The following is a 20,243-nucleotide window of genomic DNA, read 5'->3' on the forward strand; positions in this document are numbered from 1 at the left end:
GGTTTGTTCGACCAACAAAAATATATACAAGAAAAATGGGGGAATGCGGTCAAAATAGGCAACGTCAAAAAAACAACGGAGTCTGCATAATATATGCGCACACATCACGCTCCTTTTTAACATTGTTCCATTTACTTAATTTGTATTTCTGTTGTTAACTGCATGTAAGGAGATGTTGGTGCCTCTTGGACGGCTCCCGCTATTCCTTCTCTATTAATTCGTAGGTGAGACAAAATAAAGCGCCAAATAAAAAATTTCTAATCTTTACTCTTGTTTCTGTTGTCTGTTTGGTTTTTATTTGTTTATAAGTGTTGTCGGTAACTCTTAACTTTGTATTGTATTTTATTTCTAATTTTTTACAAGTACCTAATAGTAGGCCAGCTTATAGCTGCAGTTTGCGTTAGTTGCCGGCCGGCCGAACCTCTTGTTTCATATGGTGCCTGATAACTTCGCAGCCTCCATCCGTTGTTTTTATGACCTTGGCTATCTTCCTCGCTTCCCGCCTATCTTTAATTTATATATTTCCGTTCGTCAAATAAACCACCAGTTGGTAGTCAGCGCTTGTGTTGTGTGTGTCTGAGTCGTCATTCCTCGCGCTGTTGCAGTGCCAATATTAGCCCAGTGTGGCACCCTTTTCCTGTTTACCTGTTCAGTAGTGCTTGCAACGGCTTTAACAAACAATTGAGGACTTGAACGGGTAAACTCTTAAGATAGCTTTGAATATTATTAAGCAAAAATAAAAGAATGTCCAATAGCGTGACGAGGAAGCAAGTTTCTGAGCAAGCAGTCGTGGCTTGGTTTGTTTCTTGATGGCTTGTATCTAGGTATTTTTTTTATACCGGCAGTCTATTTGTATTGCCTAAGCCCTCGTTACTACTTTTAGCGATGCTTCTTTTCTGTGAACTTTCGCTATCTTTTTTACGTTGTATCATCGGTAGCGATAGTATGTTGTGTGCGGATTGATGGGCTGTAAAGTTCTGTTGTTGATCGTCGTACACGGTGGATGTCTGTGCCTTGCTTCGTGCGTACTCGCTAGTTTTAATCTGCAAGCAGGGATATCCGGAATTATAAGTGAACTCTTTAAATATGCCTTCTCGGACTTCTTCAATAAAGTTGAAAGTCTCCGTTCGTTCGCTGTCGTGTGTGTGTTGTCTCACTGTGTCCGCATGTTTGTAATCAGGGAAAGACTTCAGGGACACCCTGTATAACGGAGAGGGCCTAGTCGGTGGGTAGCGCTCGGAATCTCAGTTGATGCATCCCCGTGTGTGTTCGTCTAAGTTGTGGCTATAACTTTAAGTCTTAGGTAGCCATGCATTGCCGTGTGGCACCTTTGTTGCTTTAGTATGTGGTGTTGTGCCTGGGAATTTATTTCTCTGCCACTTTCAGTTTTCTTGATGAATCACCGAGGTGGCTGTTCATCGCCGAGCGGTCCGAGGAGGCGGAGAGATTGCTCACGAAGATCGCCGAAAGGAACAACGTCAAAGTCAAGGACATATCCAAAATAGTTCTGGAAACCAAGGAGAAGGTGGAGCTTGTAAGTGTGCCCAGAGACCAAGGATGTCATGAGTCTTATAACGTAAAACTATTCCAATATGTTTTATTCCAATCTCCTGACGTCAAATTTGCGTAACCGCCTACGCAGGCATCGGGCGGTGACCCACAGGGTTTTCTAAACATACCAATGAAACGCTCTTCTCGTTTATAGGAGGTCACCTTTGTTTGCTTTAATAACGAATAACATTGCCTATCTTGCCTATCTAATTGTCTGACAAGAGGCGAGGAGCACGCTCAAGTGGAGAGGGATTCAATGGTACCGAGTCAGTGCACTGAAAATCGATATCCGGATGAAGAGGATGGTGCCGGCGTCTGCGATTGGTCCACTTTCCCTGACTTAGCTTGCTGTGGCTGGTCGAAAATCGCGGCGGCATGCAACGGAAGCTTAAGAATGATTGTCAAACGGATCCTTAGCAAAGAAGAGTTGGAAGAATGAGTTCGTAAACATGCCGAAAGTGCTCGAAAACGTTACACGGCCGCGCAAAAATGTTAATGAGACGCAAATAAGCCCATGCTTTCCAGCTGGTGCGAGTAGCCACTGCCTAGCTGAGCCATCGGCGGCAGCCATCTTTTATTCTTTTCGGAACGGGGCAGCCTGCGGCTATTCAGAAGAAAATTCAGTTTTGTTAGGCATATTGATGCATCTTTAAGCGTACACGTCACTTTGACGCGGGGAGTATTCGCGGTTTAGTGATGTAGCGTGACAGGCAGGTGAAGTGGGTGCAGCCCGAAATCATTTGACCAATAGCCGAGGGCTAATCGCGAATAGGCGTCGAATCCAAAATAACTATTTTTCTTTTATTCGGTCAAATCATGCATAATCAGTGTGCACACGTCATATCAGATGGGGGGCTGTCGCGGTTTTCGTGATGTCGCGTGACAGACAGGTGAAGTGGGGGTGATGCAAAAAGTCTTTGTCCAATCGCGGAGGGCTGATGGCAGAATTGGAATAGAAAAGTTTGGAATAGCTTTATGTTATAGCGCCCCGTGTATTGATTTGTATGTTCCTTCTATAAAAAGCCGAATGCGCGACATATTCCCATTTGCATACTGAGATGAAATATTTCGATGATATAACTTACGCGATAACTCATTTCGCTGATAAGCAATATTTGTTATCTGACAGCCTCGCTATGCACAAAAATAAAATGATAAAGACGTGAATGCAATCTAGAACGGGGGACAATTGTGACGCGTCATCGCATGCAAAAGTTTGAAAACTGTGGTAGTAAAAAAAAATGTTGTCTTGTATCGTCACTATAGAGCTTCAAATCAGGACTTGGACAGCATCGGTCTTGCACACACATCTGCATTTTACTGCTCCACATGTAAAAAAAGAGAAAAGAAATAAGTGCTTGGATACGCTCGTAAAAGCTTATTTCACAGCCGACGCCGTAAAATTATTTGATTTAATATTTAAACATCTATGTACTGAGAGAAACAAATAGATGACAAAAACGTTACTGGTACCATTTAAGAATGCCCTATTGTTGGCGCATCAGGGAAGCAGGCGTACCTCTTGTGACGTGTAAGAGTGTCGTATGCAATACATGTGCCTCTGTGATTTCCATTATTTACTTACTGCTCCACTGAACATCAAAAGTGGAAATTTTGTCGAACTAAGAAATTTCATTGGGAAGCAGACTATAAAATTTACTCCCTTTTTTAGTGGCGTCCACATGCCATCATCCGAAAAAGTTGTCACAACAGTGAATTTCGAAGTTTTAAAAACTTTTTGTAGTGCAGCCGATATATCCATCATCGGTTTTGAAGGTGGCGCAATACAGTTAACACATTTCTCACTTGAACTCCAGGATCAGTGGCAACGTGGCGAAGAAATTTACTGCGCCGATTTTTTTGCTCCAAGAACATGCGTGGGAAGATGTACATTTAGCTAGACCTCTTATTCGTCGCGCTAACGTGAAATTGTAGTTGCAAGAGTGGTGTCTGAGTTACTTTTACGTATTTGGTAAGTCGAGTACTCCAAGACATCTTGCCGAATGTTTTCCTCTCCCCACAATGTGTAATAATTTCCAATTGCTCACATTTATCCACAGCACGTCACTGCTGTGATAGAAAAAGCGCTAGTTGATTGGGCGTAAGTTGAACGTCGAATCTCTGTAAAAAGATTCGTTATTTCATTCGCAGGAGAGAAAGAAGAGAAAATCTTCCATCGTTGACTTGTTCCGGAAGCGGAAAATAGCCGTCATCACTCTGGCGCAATACGTACAATTGTAAGTGGCATTTTGAAAATGGCACTCCCGAATTCAATTCGTTTAATTTTTTTTCACATATAATCGCATCGTCGAAAGCGCTGCCGGAGTAAGCAACGCTGTGCTTTACTTAACTTCTTTTCTTCTTTTTGATTTGGGGGGGGGGGGGGGGTTGAGAGGGACCCCTGTAACATTGTACAAGACACTGCGTACGCATGTCCCCTTCTCAAAGCAGATAAATTAGTGAGCACTTAACAGAGACACGGAATAACAGTGGCAAAAATTACATGCCTCCTAATGTGCAAGCCCATTTAAATATGCAAGAAGTAGCTGCAAAAATCTACCCGTTTCTCGTAAGACAGAGGCGCTGGCAGTAAAAAAATTGCAGTTTTTTTTTATTTTGTGCGCACGGCGCAATAAAATAATGATTCTTGAAAGTGCTCCGTCAGTGGGACATTAACATCAGCGCCTCCACCTCAGGAGTGGAGCGCCTCCACATCAGCGCCTCCACCTTCGTCAGTGTCAATGTGGCATCCGAGATGACCCGCCACTTGGGCGCGTGAATCTCGTAGGTCATCCTCTTACGGAACTGCCCCAGCGGATAAACAAGCGCTAAGACGTGCACTTTCATACAAGACGCGCCACAACTGAAACGACTGGAACATGTATACATGTTTCTCCTTCATTTCACAAAAGTTCTACGTACGGCGCTTAATATCACCTGCCTTAGCCATTCTCGCCTTGCGGCTTATGCCTTTTTTTATTCCCTCCCAGTGCCGTCGTCGTCCTGGTGTACTATGATCTCATCTACAAGATCACCGACTTCGGCGGTAACCCATTCATAAATTTTTTCCTCGTGTCGTTGCTCGAACTACCCGTCATGCTGATCAACGTGCTGCTCATCAACTATGTGCCACGACGCACCATCTACTACCTGCTCTACATTCCGACCATCCTCGTGTGCAGCGCGCTTATCTTCGTACCGGCCCGTAAGTGCGTGTTTCCGGTCTCATTGATTGGCCTACCTTAACGTCTCTAAGACGAGTTATGCGAGGCGCCGTAGTGCAGGACTGCCGGATCAATTTTGATAACCTGGGGTTTTGTAACGTACACTCACAGCTCGATACACGAATGTTATTGCGTTCTGCACCCACCGGAACGCGATCAGTATGGTCAGGAATTGAACCTGCGACCTCGTGTGCAGCAGCAAAACTACATAACTACTAGATGCGACGGCGGGTAATGTTGGTATTCTAGAAAGGGTGTCGTGGTTTACACGAATCATGCGAGCAGGTCTAGACAACACAGTTAATGTTTCGCTCAGTAAACTCACGGTGGTTGGCACTGTTCCCGACGGGGATAATGCGCCGCATACTGCCGAGGTATTTCATATAGAACTCGGTGGGACTTTTTTTTTTTTTACAGTGCGGAAGTGTGAATATCTCATCGGAAAAACAGGCCATCCGAATTTCAAGATGTAGTTTGCTGCAATACCTATCGCCAAAGTTGCTTTTGTCTCCTATGTTAGCATAACCCTTTCAAATAACAACATAAGAGAAAAGAAACAGCGTTCTCAACAGAAAATTCAGCAGAAGGATGGTTGTTATGAATTTTCTTGTTACACTTATGAAAATAATTGGTTCAGCCAGCGTTTAAGGGCCCCTGAAACTTTTCGGACAAATTTAGTAGACGCGTAGGGTGCAGCTAAAGTTAGTCATTCGCATCACAATTTCCGTGAAACGTCGCATATTGACAGAGCTACGGACGATTACAAATTACTCTCCACCATAGTCATGCATTTTCTCCTCAACTTGTTCGCCGAGTGATCGGGGCCAAGCAGCGCCTTCTCTCGCTCTGCGTCATGATAGCACGTCGTGTCGTCCACTAGCGGTTCTCTAGGAGCGAGCGCAAGATGCCTCTCCAAACTCTCCGCCAGCTGCTTGGCCATCGACCCCAAGCGAGGGCTATCGAAACAGTGTGTGTGGCGTGCATTCTGTCGCAGCGCCGAACGTGTCTGGTATTCCGGTAACCACAGGCGAACTGAGCGTTTCGACGGAACGGTGGAGGCATAAACTCAAGCTGATGAAGGAACTTAAGCGCAGACGTACGTGAGCTGCCTGATTGGTCTGCATGGTCCAGCCACCTGTCGCAGAGCTTAACCAGCCAAACAAAGCGCTAATATTGCTCTAACCAAGTGTAACACATTTTAAACATTTACAAAAACAACGTGTTAACGATTACACTCCTGCGAAAAACTTACACCAGCAGCAAAGAAGAATACATTTCGTTACTGCTACTGTGTGTGGTTGGGCTCTGTGCCACCAGCTGGCTGCACCGTGCAGACCATTCACATTTGCGCTTCTGCTCATTCCGTGAAACTACATGGTCAAACGGCCAGGCCCTGTTCCTTTGCGCTTGCGCTTACCCTAATACCGGACTCGCGAAATGCTATTGCGTTAGCAATCCTCCGGTGTAAACTGACGGCCGCAAACGCGCAAATCCTGGCACCGATCGTATAGCGGCAGTCCGATGCGCAGTAGCCAGACCCCTCGCCTGCTGCCTTGCGGAGGGACACGATATCACAGCTTGACATATGGCCCGTCGCTACATTTGCAGTCCACAACGCAACAATGTCGAACCATACTGCTCGCGAAAAGACTGACACCGATTCTAACCGCGGAGCTCTCGTCAAAATTTAGCACGTTGTAACACAAGCAGACGAAGCTTGCTGTGTGCCGCGAGTGTTTAAGTGTAGCGAGAAATTGTTCTTGCGCAATATCTTTCTGTTACTTTTTTTCGCAGAAGCAAATTAACTAACATTCCAACTATTACCAACATCATTTGTGCCCCATAAAGGTGGAAAAATTATCGATTACGCGCCCTGGGCAGCCAATCGGATAGCTCGCCCTACTGACGCCAATTGGGTGATTTGTGATTTACGCCATATGGGTAGGGGCAGCGATGTACATATTTAAAACCTTATGATAAATTACACGCTTTACACAAAGCACTTAGATGCGTCCACTACTGATCAGAAGGACCTACTCTAACGACTCAGTACGCTTGCACAAAATCGTAAAAATTGTTTCAGAGTCTCTTTAGCGTACTCTGAAAAGCGGAAGCTATTAAAACTTGTTTGGGGCTGCAGAGTTAGAACCGCAGCTGTAACTCGGCACTATATAGTAACTCCTATAGAGCCCCATTTCAAGGGCATACATTCACGAACGCGGCAACCGCATTGTGACTGGAGTGCACCTAAAACCTCTGTACTGGTCGGCAATAATGATCCTTGTATAATGTACTCTCAAGCCTTCCGCTATAGAGCATCAGTACTGCTCTGAGGGAAGACTCGCTTTTTTTCTCCAATGGTTTTGATATAGTTTGCTCTCTAGCCCGCAAAATTTCGCGTTGTCCACAGCATAGAGAACAAGTTATTATATGGGTCACTTTACACTGCAACGGTATATTTTACTGACAACAAGTTTCCTTGGTACTTCAAAGAGATGTTTAAAGTTCAATGTTCAGTCAAATTGTGCTTCGTCAGGTAATAAAACATAAAAAGGTGGCCTAAAATGCAGGTAACAATGTACGGTCTCCTTCACCTGTGTCGTATAACGTATCGCATTTTTCTGAGCATGGCTGTAAATTTCTGCAAAATTCAGGCAGAACCAATCTCACGATAGATGTTGACGCTATTGCAAATTGAAGAAATGCCACGATACACCGCATTGCCACCACCGAAATGCGTCATCTGCGAGTCACGCGCAACACTCTGGACACGCTGCGGCATTTAGCGGGGCCGCCGTGACGTATACGCGCGGCGCCTGTCTGAATATATATTCAGATAAGACTGTATGAATATATATATGACGCGAGTTCGATACGCTCAACATCGGAGAAACTTCAAAATATTTTTTTTGTTCAGGAGCAGCATACTTTCCGTAACAAAAGTTGACGTCAAAGAGGTGCACCCGGTGTCGCATAACTCAGTCAAACAAGCTTCCCCAACGGTTGGTTTCGAACACGCTTCTCTCAGCGCAGCAGCCGGATTTTCCGTCCATTGGACCATGAACTAACTAGCGACCCAAATTGGCAAGAGAGGTTTATTGAGAGAGAGAGAGAGAGAGAAACTTTATTTTGGTTCCTTCAAGGATTTAGCCTCTCGAGGTCTCGGTCGTCTTGGGCGCCGGCGACTTGGAGCCTCTTCCAGCAAGGGTGGGCCCCTATTCCAGGGCTCCACTGAGCCTAGCTACCTCACTAGCGTGCTGCACTAAGGCCCTTTGGGCCGTGAGCTCGCAGCTGGTAAGCCGACTCTCCCATTGCTCCGCACTCGGGTTATTGTGTTGGTGGAATGCCCAGGAGACCGATCACATCAGGTCCCACCAATCCGGAGGCCGGTTGCCCTTTTCCTATAACGGAAACTTAGCCGGAAACGCACGCACATCACTGGGAACAAACAGGGAAAGGAAGGAAACGTACGCTGACTCCGATCGTATTCTGACAGGTGATGGCCGTAGCATCGCACTGACGGCGTCTCCGGCTTGGACATGGCAATTTGTGCGGCCGACAAGTGATGGCCATGTTATGCTAATTTCTCATACCTCTCCTGAACGCTCGAGGCACTCCCGCGCTGCACATAATTCACCGTGTCGAGAACCATTTTGACGAGGCCGTGAGCCCATTCCCCATAGTTGTGCGAGCAGTGACTAGAGATTGTCGCGGCGCAAACGGTCGATCACAATACTATAGTGACCCAAATTGGCATGAGGGAGGTTTATTGAAGAGTGGCATATACCCAGTGTCGCATACTCAGTGAGCCAAGTTCGCCCAACGGTTGGTTTCGTACCCGTTTCTCTCAGCACAGCAGCATGATGCCTTGAAGATTAGACCATGAATTACCTAGTGAGCCAAATTGGCATGAGAGAGGTTTTTTGAAGAGCGGCACATAACCAATGTCGCATATTCAGTGAACTAAGTTCGCAGAACGGTTGCTTTCGAACACCCTTCTCTCAGCACAGCAGCATGATGCCTTGTAGATTAGACCATGAACTACCTAGTGAGCCAAATTGGCGTGCGAGAGATTTTTCGAAGAGCGGCACATAACCAGTGTCCCATATTCAGTAAACTAAGTTTGCAGAACGGTTGGTTTCGAACACCTTTCTCTCAGCAACGCCGCCCGATGCTTTGTGGATTAGATCATGAACTATACAGTGAGCCAAATTGTCATGACAGAGGTTTATTGAAGAGCGGCACATAATCCAGTGTCGCATACTGACTGAACCAAGTTCGCCCAACCATTGGTTTCGTACCCGCTTCTCTCAGCACAGCAGCCCGCTGGTTTGTTGATTAGACCATGAACTACCTAATGAGTCAAATTGGCGTGAGAGAGGCTCTTGGAAGAGCGGCACATAGCCAGTGTCACATACTCTATGAAACAAGTTCGGTTAACAATTGGTTTCGAACACACTTCTATCAGCACAGCAGCCCGCTGCTTTTTGGATTAGACCATGAGCTACCTAGTCAACCAAGTTGGCGTGAGAGAGGTTTCTTGAATAGCGGCACATAACCAGTGTTGCACCCGCCATGGATGCTGAGTGGCTACGGTGTTAGGCTGCTGAGTACGGAGGACGCGGAATCGAATCCCGGCCACGGCGGACGCATTTCGATGGGGGCGAAATGCGAAAACAACCGTGTGCTTAGATTTAGATGCACGTTAAAGAACCCCAGGTGGTCGAAATTTCCGGAGTCCTCCACTACGGCGTGCCTCATAATCAGAAAGTGGTTTTGGCACGTAAAACCCCATAATTTAATTTTTTTAACAAATGTCTCATACTCAGTGAACCAAGTTCGGTTAACGATTGGTTTCGAACACACTTCTCTCAGCACAGCAGCCCCAAACTTCGTGGATTAGACGATGAACTACCTAGTGGGCCAACTTGGCGTGAGAGAGGTTTATTGAAGAGTGGCACACACTCAGTGTCACATATTCAGTGAACCAAGTTCGCCCAACGTTTAGTTTCACTCCTTCTTCTTTCAGAACATCAGCCCGATGCTCCATTCATTAGGCCAGAACTACCTAGTTATCCACATTGGCGTGGGAGAGGCTTATTGAAGAGCGCTACATGCCCATTATGGCATACTCAGTGAACCAAATTCGCCCAACCGTCGGTTTCGAACACACGTCTCTCAGCACAGCAGCCCGATGCTCCGTCCATTAGACCAAGAACTACCTAGTGACCCAAATTGGCGTGAGAGAGGTTCATTGCAAGGCGGAACATTCCCAGTGTCGTATACTAAATAAAACACGTTCGCCTAACGGTTGGTTTCGAACTCCCTTCTCTCAGCACAGCAGCCCAATGCTTTGTGGATTAGACCATGAACTACCTAGTGAGCCATAACGGCGTGAGAGAGGTTTATTCAACTACAGCACATGGCCCAGTGTCGCATACTCAGGGAACCAGATGAGCCCAACGGTTGGTTTCGAACACGCTTCTCTCAACACAGCAACCCGACGCTTTGCCCATTAGACCGTGAACTACACAGTGACTGAATTTGGAGGCAAAGCATTTCGGAAAGTTTGTGTAGTATCCCAATCATGGTAACTGTATTAAAAGCGAAGAAAAATGTAATTTGTAGCCCACGCGACTATATTTAGATGAAAATGGATCTGAACATTCTCAAGGATTGTTGTCGACAGGCCGCCAATGGAAACTGACCCTGTCAACCTTTAGCAGCCGAACTCTGTCGCGTGAGGCTAGCTTAGTAGGACTATTTGAGGAACTATCAGAGATTGTTTGGGATATCATCGGCCTTAGTAAGATTAGAAGAACTGGTGAGGCTTACACATTGCTGAATAACGGCCACGTCCTCTGCTGTAGTGGTCTCACAGATAACAAGCAATACGGGGTAGGATTCCTAATCCATAAGGACATAGCAGGCAACATTGAAAAATTCTACAGCATTAATGAGAGGGTAGCAGTAGTCGTAATCCAACCTAATAGGAGGTATAAAATAAAGGTAGTACAAGCATATGGTCCAACATCCAGTCACGATGATGAGAAAGTGGATCAGTTTTGAGAAGATGTTGAATTAGCGGTGAGAAAAGTGCAAACTCTGTATGCTGTAGTAATGGGCGACTTCAATGCAAATGTGGGGAATGAAGCAGGCGGGTGAACAAGCAATTGGCAACTACGGCGTCGATTCTGGAAACGCTAGCGGAAAGGTGCTGGTAGAATTCGCAGAAAGGAATAAGCTGAGAATAATGAACACATTTTCAGGAAGCGTAGAAGCAGAAACGGGACCTGGAAAAGCCCTAATGGTGAAAGAAGAAATGAAATTGATCTCATACTTTCTGCCAATCCTAGCATAGTGCAGGATGTAGAAGTTATAGGTAGGGCAAAGTGCAATGATCATAGGTTAGTGAGGGCTAGGATTCACCTCAATTTAAAGAGAGAAAGAGTAAAATTGGTTAAGAAGAAACAGGTCACCTTAGAGGCCTTAAAGATGATAAATTTAAGATGGTACTTCGAAACTAATATGCAGCCTTAGAATAGCGAGATGATGATGACATAGAGGTAATGAGTGAAACCGTAACGAGGCTGGCTTGAGAGGCAGAAATTAAAGTGGGAAGCAAGGCACCAAGGCGACCAGCAGGCAAGCACTCCCAAGTAACGAAGGACCAGATATAGAAACGACAAAGAATGATTGTGTCCAACTCAAGAGATAAGATAGAATTCGCGGAACTATCAAAACTGATCAACAAGGCGAAAATAAGTGACATTCGAAATTATAACGTGAGAAAGACTGAAAAAGCCGCAAAAATGGATGCAGTCTGAAATCAGTCAGAAGGAAACTTAGCCTAGGACAAACCAAGATGTATGCACTGAAAGATAAGCAGGGTAATATCATCAGCAATCTTGAAGGCATAGTCAAAGCACCGGGAGAATTCTATACGGGCCTCAACAGTACCCATAGGAGTCACGATACCTCCATTAGAAGCAGTGAGGAACAGATTGCAGAGACTCCTATAACTAGCGATCACGTCAGAAGGGCCTTGCATGACATGCAACGGGAAAAAGCGGCAGGAGAAGATGGAATAACAGTCGAATAAGTCAAAGATGGAGGAGATATAATGCTTGAAAACCTGGCAGCTGTACATACGAAGTGTCTATCGACTTCAAGGGTCCCAGAAAACTGGAAGAATGCAATCATACTAATCCGCAAAAAGGGAGACGTTCAAGAATTGAAAAATTATAGGCCCATTAGCTTACTCCCACTATTATATAAAATATTCACCAAGATAATCTCCAATAGAATAACGGCAACACTGGACTTTAGTCAACCAAGGGAACAGGCAGGTTTCAGGAAGGGATTTCTGCAATGGATCACAACTATGTCATCAATCAGGTAACCGAGAAATCCGCAGAGTACAAGCAGCCTCTCTATATGGCTTTCATAGATTACGAAAGGGCGTTTCATTTAGTGGGGGCATCACCAATCATAGAGGCATTGCGTAATCAAGGGGTACAGACCGCTTACGTAAATACCTTGGAAAATATCCAGAGATTCAACAGCTACCTTAATTCCACACAAAAAAAGTAGGAAGATACCTATAAAGAAAGGGGTCACAAGTAGACACAGTCTTTCAAATGCTATTCACTGCGTGCTTGGAAGAAGTATTCAAGCTATTAAACTGGGAAAGCTTAGGAGTACAGATATACGGTGAATATCTCAGCAACCTTCGGTTGGCCGATGACATTGTTCTATTTAGCAACAATGCAGAGGAGTTACAACAAATTATTGAGGACCTTAACAGAGAGAGTGTAAGAGTGGGGAAGAAGATTAATATGCAGAAGACAAAGATAATGATGAATAACCGTGCAAGAAACATGAATTCAGGATCGCCAGTCAGCCTCTACAGTCTGTGAAGGAGTAGGTTTACTTATGTCAATTAATCCCAGGGAACCCTGATCATAAGAAGGTAATTAATTGAAGAATAAAAATGGGTTGGATCGCATACGGCAGACCCTGTCAGCTCCTGACTGGAAGCTTACTGTTATCATTGAAAAAGGAGGTATACAATCAGCGCATTTTACCGGTGCTGACATATGGTGCAGATTTTTGGAGACTGACAAAGAAGCTTGAGAGCAAGTTAAGGACTGCGAAAACAACGATGGAGCGAAGAATGCTAGGCATAACTTAAGAGACAGAGAGAGTGGTTTGTACCAGAGAGCAAACGGGTATAGACGATATTCTAATTGACATTAAAAGAAAAAATGGCGCTGAGCAGGTCCTGTACTGCGCAGATTAGGTAACCGTTGGATTATTAGGGTGGCAGAATGGATACCAAGAGAAGGGAAGCGCAGTAGAGGACGGCAGAAGACTACGTGGTGCGATGAAATTAGGAAATTTGCGGGTGCTAGTTGGAATTTGTTGCCGCAAGACAGGGCTAATTGGAGATCGCAGGGAGAGGCCTTCGTCCTGCAGTGGACATGAAATAGGCTGATGATGACGATGATGATGATATTACGATTCTTTACATCACGAAACAAAACGCATTAGGTGTTAGGTAAGTTGCGCTCCTTCCAAGGACTGCTAGGACACTCTTGTAGAATCAGATAGTATACATTGATACGACAGTATTGTAGCCGTCTGGATATATGGAAGCTCCTCGGTGGGCGTGGGCGTCCCCGACGTGACAGCACTTGATAAATCAAACAATCAAACGCACCACTCTTCTGAACTCTCTGAGCTTCTCGCTTTCAAAAGCATAAATAATCGCAGGGTTCAGCTCTTTTGGGGGTAACTGTGCCGGCAAAGTATCACTCTTAATCCTTTCAGCTTTTTCAGAAATTCGGGGCCTGACTCAATGCATTCCGCTTTCTGTCTGGCCCTTAAGAGAGACGAAAATAACGTACGTATGTGTTTGCTTGAGATGTATACATGAATAACGAGAAATGAATTATGTGACTTGTGAGAGTACCTGCTTCGCAATTCCAGCTATTGCCTACCTTAGCGTAATGCATCTCACTCAATCTGATTTTAAGACAGGTGGCTTAGTAATGAAAAACATATTCTCATGTAGCTTCGCATATACTCCACATAAAACCAATCAAAGTGCACATCAAATTCAGCCGATCAAGAAAGCCGAACGTGTTGTTTTCTTTTTTTCTTGTGTTTTCAATATGCTTCTTTGTCTGCAAACTTGTTTTTATGGTGTTTTTAAAACGTGTCTAAGTTTATCTTTCTTTTTTTTTTGCTATCTTCCCGTTGTTTTATCTTGCCTACAACTTTCGCATAGCCACCCTTTCCCTCGCTAAAGTTTTCATACTTTGCAGTTAAAAAATGGGAGTAACAGTAGAAGAAAAGCGGAGAGCGACGTCGTTGCCACCACTTGTTCAAAATGACTGCACTGGTGGACCCTTGGAGTCCACCAATGCAGTCATTGGCGTCAATAAAGTCATTGGAGTCAATGGAGCACCAGTTTACTGGTGCTCCATTGACTTTAATATCTTGGCACAAAACAGCCAGGAGTCATTCATAGAATAAGACAAGAGGCAAGGGCACTACGTGGTTTCCTGTTGCTTCGTGCACATGTGCCTCGGTTGCCAAAGGCTGGAGCGCCAGGTGGTACGCCACGAATATTGTGTGGCCAAAACTCTTGCTGACATATGGCATGAGATGAATCCTCGATCTAACGTGTCTTCGTAGCTAGTCCACCTCCAAATGGTGGTTTTGGCACGTGAAGCCACAGAATAAAAATAAAACCTGAAGAAGTCCGAAATATGGCACACAATTAAGTTTCGTGATTATGAAATGTATCATCAAAGCTGCTGCATGAAAGAAGCTACTGACTGTCCTCCGCCGTGACGTTGGACGCCAAAGAGCTGTGAGCGACACTATATTTTACGCACTGGCTTACACGAACCAGATATCAGAACCGGAAAATAAAGTTTTCATAACACAGGTCTGCTAAACACCGTTGTACAAGGAAATATAAATTTTATGAAGTGACTGTGCAGGATATGTTTCATCAATATGGAATCTGACTGTGCAGTTTTAATCAGTAACTGCACGAAGAATTTGTCTTCGCCGCTATCACTGTTTTGTTTTCTTGTCGTTCTTGATTATTTGTAGTCAACAAGACTCAAAGCAAATGCCGACATAACTTGATCAGCACTTTAAGAAACTGCTCAGTCTTTTTTTTAAATTTTTTTTCGCGATTAACGAGCATTATGCTTTGACAACCCCGGTACGCTGGAGCAGTAGCTAGGCCATTTGTAATTGTCCTCAATGGACAGCGTTCTGCAATAGCGAGTACACATTTCAGTGGGCGGCATGCAGGCAGCAGTACGGGAAGAAAGCGTAGGTTGATGGGTCCAGTTTTATTGAGTGGCCCTAGCATATTGTAATGAATGAGAAGGGGAAACCAGGGTCCCAGTTATCATGTCACAGCCACGTAAAGCCAATAGACAATGACAACGAGGAGTTACTTGTTTATTTGCTGAAATGTAGAAACTACATATTATAAAGAGCAGGAACCTAGCACTTATTTTCATGTTCCATGAAGGGTCGAAAGCAAAATAAAAAAAGCAATTTATACAGCAAATATAAGTTAGTCCAGTCAAAGTAAGCTAACAGTGCAATCGTCAGTCATGACTCGTGGCGTCTCTTCATCAAGCTCATTTCTTCCTCCCCTTGCCCCTCCCCCCCAATCCTCAGCGGCACCGTCACTTGACGTGTTTCACCAATAAGATATTCGATGCACGCTCCAGCCCCTCATCGAGCGGATTGGCGAAAAAAGAACGAGCCGTGACCTCAAAGACTTCTGAGAATACAAAAGAGCGTCCGTGCTTGCATCAACGCGGTGTTATTACTGGGTCTAGCTGCCGCGGGATCCTAGTAGACGGAAATATTTTTTTTTTTTTTTTTGAGGTTGGACCGATGCTATGAGCGGATCCCTCGAAATAGGGCGGTGGGTTGCGCCACTAAGCTTTCGTTCTTATTTTGCAAATGTCCTACCTATCCTTTTTTAACCACAAAAAGAATTCGAGCATCAACCTTTCTGAACCACTATGGGGAGATTTGTTTTTGTACGCCCCTTTCTTTTTCTACCTTAGCGGTCCCCACTTTTGTGCCACGAAGCGTCCAAGCGCCTCTCATCTCTATTGCGGACGTGTTTATCATCCCTCTGCTCTCCTTGAACCTAACGGCTTGAAGGAGGCCAGCGGAGCCTAAACCGCCGCTAGGTTCTGATAAACATTCTAACGAAAGACGTTGCATCGTTTCCATACCTTTACCGCAGCAAGCACATACTTTTTCTTTCTTGGTATACCTCGCTTTCTAACTACGAGTTCTAAGGCATCCTGATCTCGCATCGAAAAGCAAACTTCCCTTTGAGTTCTCGTAAATTGTTTCTTAATTCTCTGAGCCTCTCTGACTTTGCGCTTCACGCTTTGTTGCCATGTAGCTTACTATATCGGCCGTATGCTTGCTGGTAAGCTTCTTATTCTTTTCTTTCACTTTGAGCGAATATTTTTCTTTTACAGGTGTTTGAACACTGTCACAACCCATTTGTTTTCTTTCATATTCCTCTGTCTTTCTTCAATATCAATTTTCCTCTCAGCTTCCCTCACCTCTACACTTGTCCAGCCCATATCCCAGCACTTCAGGTGGTAGCGCCCCCGCTTTAATAGTTCTAAGATGCGCACGGCAGAGCAAATGAGGGGCGTGGCCAGCGTTGCCGCGGGCGTGGTTTTCGAAGCGTCGGCCTGACCATGGTGCACGCTCTCGTCAACACAATATGGTTCGCATCCTGCGGCGACGACAGAAGAGCTAGGGATATTTAATAATATTGGACTCAAAACGAGATGGCGCTATTGGCCGAACCACAGTAGAACACAAAATGAAGCAAAAACAGGGTTGTTTATTACGCCCTATGCCGCTAGGGTACGCTTTTCCTAAAGCTCCCTATTCTTTCATAGTAGACAAGCAGCCCGCCTCTGTCCCGCGGTCTAATTTTCTCACGCATCACACACAAGCGCGTCCGCTGCTTTTGTCGCACTGCCAAAAACTCGTCACGACATGCATTTTTCGAAAATAAATCAAGTTTTTGTTTGCATTGCATCTGTATATTCTACTATCTCATTTGACCAGCCTATGCGGCTGTAACTATGTGTAGCCGTGTCGACCATCCCATTGCAAGGAGTGTTTTTAGCAGAACGAGCGTTCCTTCCTTCGCCCTCGCAGACATGGTGTGGCTCCAACTGTGCCTGGTGATGGTGGGCAAACTGGCCGTCCACTGTGCCTACAGCACCCTTTGCGTTCACATGACCGAGTGCTTCCCCACCGTGGTGAGGGCGGTGGCTCTGGGAAGCGCCCTCACTGCCAGCAGGGCGGGTGCCATCGTTGCGCCCTTCTTCAAGGACTTGGTGAGCGACTTGAACGAGTACTGACGTTACATGTTTGAAGTTGCATGTTTCGCGTTTTAATGAAGGTCGTAGAATTCAAAATTCTGGATTTAGAAAAATAGCGACAAGCGTGAGAACACCCTTAATAAATTGCTTAATTGCCTTTATACGAACCAGGACCAGTATTTACAAGAATCTCTTACGTTAGAAGCGTTCGTAAAAGCACATTCTAACCGATCCTGATGCTTGACATGTCGTTAGCGAAGGGGGTCAGCGAATAAGAGCGAGCACTTAAAGAAGGAAAGCTTTGCGAATCTTAATTTTCACTTTTTTATGTATTTATTTCTGTTTCAGGGAAGGCTCACACATCCCTGGGTGCCCACTTTTGTCGATATGGTTCTAGTCATGGCTTCTCTGCTGCTGTCGCTAATAGTGCCTGAAACTTTTCGCAAGAATCTGCCAGACACATTTAAGGACACGCTACGGCTTCGCGAGAAGTACGTTCATTCTGTTTCACTTTTGCGCATACGTTGTTCTCTTTTCTTAACTTCGAGCACCTTTTTTTAGGAAAGCCCGCTATATAAATATTGTAAGCGCAAGCGGACAACAATTGCGAAAAATAAATAAAAAGAATTAAAGCAATTCATTTAGCAAGTAAACTAATTACAATTATTAGCTTCTTATTACCAACTTTACGGCACATGTTTGTATTGAAATTAATGCTCAAGGGAATCGTTATGAAAGCGTAGTTACGCGTTTCTACTTTTCGAGACGGCCATTTAAACGGAAAACACTGGCCTCAAGTTATGTATTCAATTTACCCGATAACGCATGGGGGCACTGCGCAGCGTGGCTTGCCGTCCAACCCTTCTGTGACGTAGTTGGTTGGAGCACTATGAGGCTGCCGTTGCGCTATCATTCCCCGATGATCTGATATCGATTGGTGCTTTGCGCTGCTCCAGATTCAATACAATAACACTTCAGCAGCAGTGACGATACGGACCGCTTTATCGCGCTTTATAGCCGAGCTTTATTTAACGCTGTTCTACTACATCGCAAAGGTTGGCACTGCGAGCCGCACTTCGTAGTGTTTCGTGCGTGGGGACAATTTGACGATGGTGTTGGTCCCAGCGTCAGTAAGTAGGGGACATATATAAGTTCGATATGTGATCGTTGCATGGTTTTCTACACGTTAACTTATTAAAATTGTTCCCACCCTCCGAGTAATGTAATCCATGGAGGCAGTAGGTGGCTTAACAACACATGCGCACTAATGTTTCATTACAAAGTGCGGAAAAAGTGCAAGTTGCACAAGCGCCGACGTTGAATACAAGACTTGTGTTACGATTTGGAATCGTTAGCGCTGAGACCAGTTTCTTTTTTCTCGGTTACGAGAGATTTGTAACATTCGACGACCGGTGTCACGTAACGATCAGAAATGTTACAAATGATATCGCTGCGTCAGAACTAAGAAAAAAGCGAGCGAGATTTGTTGCCATTGATATCGGTTGCTTTCCCCTTGAATAATTTCTTCGTGAAACAAAACTGCCTAGTATGGGCAGTCATTTAAGCCAGTAAGGTTTGTTGCCATTGATATCGGTTGCTTTCCCGTTGAATACGTTCTTCGTGAAACAAAATTGCCTAGTATGGGCGGTCATTTTATAACAGCAGTGCAGTTTTTAGAGGTTCTACGAATTAGACGGGGAAAAAGACATGCTTGCTTGTCCCTTCCTAGTGTCCCGATAATGGTCCAAATAAATCATACTTCGGTTGCGCTTTCCGTGAACCGCGATATTCGGAAACTGCTTAGCCCGCTTAATCGCGCGAATGCCGGTCTAGCACTTATTGCTTTCTGGAACTCTTAAATACAAATAAAGTAATATGCCCATGACATAATGTCCTATTTGCGCAAAATGACGAGCACTGCCACTTCAGTCTCTAGGGCTGTGAAGTGGAGAAAGTATTATGGGATCCGACTATGCTGACCGTAAGCAAGCTCTGTCGCCTACATTAGGGATACTGGTGATAAAGACAGTGCTTGACCAGTTTCTTTTTTTTTCTGGCACGGTGCTTCCGTGAAAGGCAATGTCATCGGCAATGCAGTGATTATCAAGACTCTCTACGGATTTACAAACGCATTTTAAAGCAAAAATCCGCTAAAAGCCCGCGTTAGTAGATTGAAATAAAAGTCCTTACAGTAACCGCGACTTTGAGAAAACTACGTTGGGTAAATGAACCCGACTTCAATGCCAAACTTGGAGCTAGTTTTTGTTCTCATTGCTTGCAGGGGCGTGGTGGACGTTCCAACCGAGATGGAGCTCTTTGAGGGCGAAGAGGACAGCGAGAACACTGCCTGAGAGCCTCGCAAGCCTCGGAATATGCACATATCTATAAGACTAGTGCTCTAGTCGTTACAATGACAGTTGCTGTTGTGTGAAAACGACAGCTGTATTGATGTGCGTGTTTCAGCCGCACTTTGCAAAGAATATGGCCCGCTGATACATTACCAGCGGTACTTTCTGTATTTTTAGTATTGTTTTCTTTGTGTTCATCATAGCGTAAATTGCAGCTGGAGCGTAGTCGGCTGTGAATGGCAAAAAAAGAAAGCATGGGTGCTTCTAAGCTAGTCATGCTGAATGCTTGAACGGTATATAGCCAACTGAGTATAAGTTATAACCAACTAAGCGTGAATATAATCAAGATTTGCCTGATTAAACGAGGACACATATGATGTTTGTTGTAAGCGTCATTTATCCACACGTACATTTTTAGTTTTTCTTCAATGTATAAATTTCATGGCATGATAACGTGTTTCGAACAATAATTTTAAAAAATTAAATTATGCAGTTTAACGTGCCAAAACCACTTTCTGATTATGAGGCACGCCGTAGTAGACGACTCCGGGAATTTGGACCACCTGGGGTTCCTTAACGTGCACTTAAATCTAAATACACCGGTGTTTTCGCATTTCGCCCCCATCGAAATGCGGCCGCCGCGGCCGGGATTCGATCCCGCGACCTCGTGCTCAGCAGCCTAACACCATAGCCACTGAAACCACGGCGGGTTT

At 44.9% G+C, this 20,243-nt stretch overlaps 1 protein-coding gene across 2 annotated transcripts in view; it reads left to right on the forward strand.

Moving 5' to 3' along the window:
* The window catches only part of LOC139051656 (organic cation transporter protein-like), a 189,688-nt gene extending 169,781 nt beyond the window's left edge, over positions 1 to 19,907 (forward strand). For both annotated transcript variants that reach the window (XM_070528611.1, XM_070528610.1), the window contains 6 exons: positions 1,387 to 1,534; positions 3,703 to 3,788; positions 4,542 to 4,756; positions 17,016 to 17,197; positions 17,531 to 17,673; positions 19,464 to 19,907. In XM_070528611.1, the coding sequence (XP_070384712.1) occupies positions 1,387 to 1,534; positions 3,703 to 3,788; positions 4,542 to 4,756; positions 17,016 to 17,197; positions 17,531 to 17,673; positions 19,464 to 19,533 (844 nt within the window). In that variant the 3' untranslated portion in view covers positions 19,534 to 19,907. The remainder of the gene's footprint in view (positions 1 to 1,386; positions 1,535 to 3,702; positions 3,789 to 4,541; positions 4,757 to 17,015; positions 17,198 to 17,530; positions 17,674 to 19,463) is intronic.
* The last annotated feature ends 336 nt before the right edge of the window (positions 19,908 to 20,243 follow it).

The sequence above is a fragment of the Dermacentor albipictus genome, unplaced genomic scaffold (assembly GCF_038994185.2).
Source record: "Dermacentor albipictus isolate Rhodes 1998 colony unplaced genomic scaffold, USDA_Dalb.pri_finalv2 scaffold_13, whole genome shotgun sequence".
Taxonomy (NCBI): Eukaryota; Metazoa; Arthropoda; class Arachnida; order Ixodida; family Ixodidae; genus Dermacentor; species Dermacentor albipictus.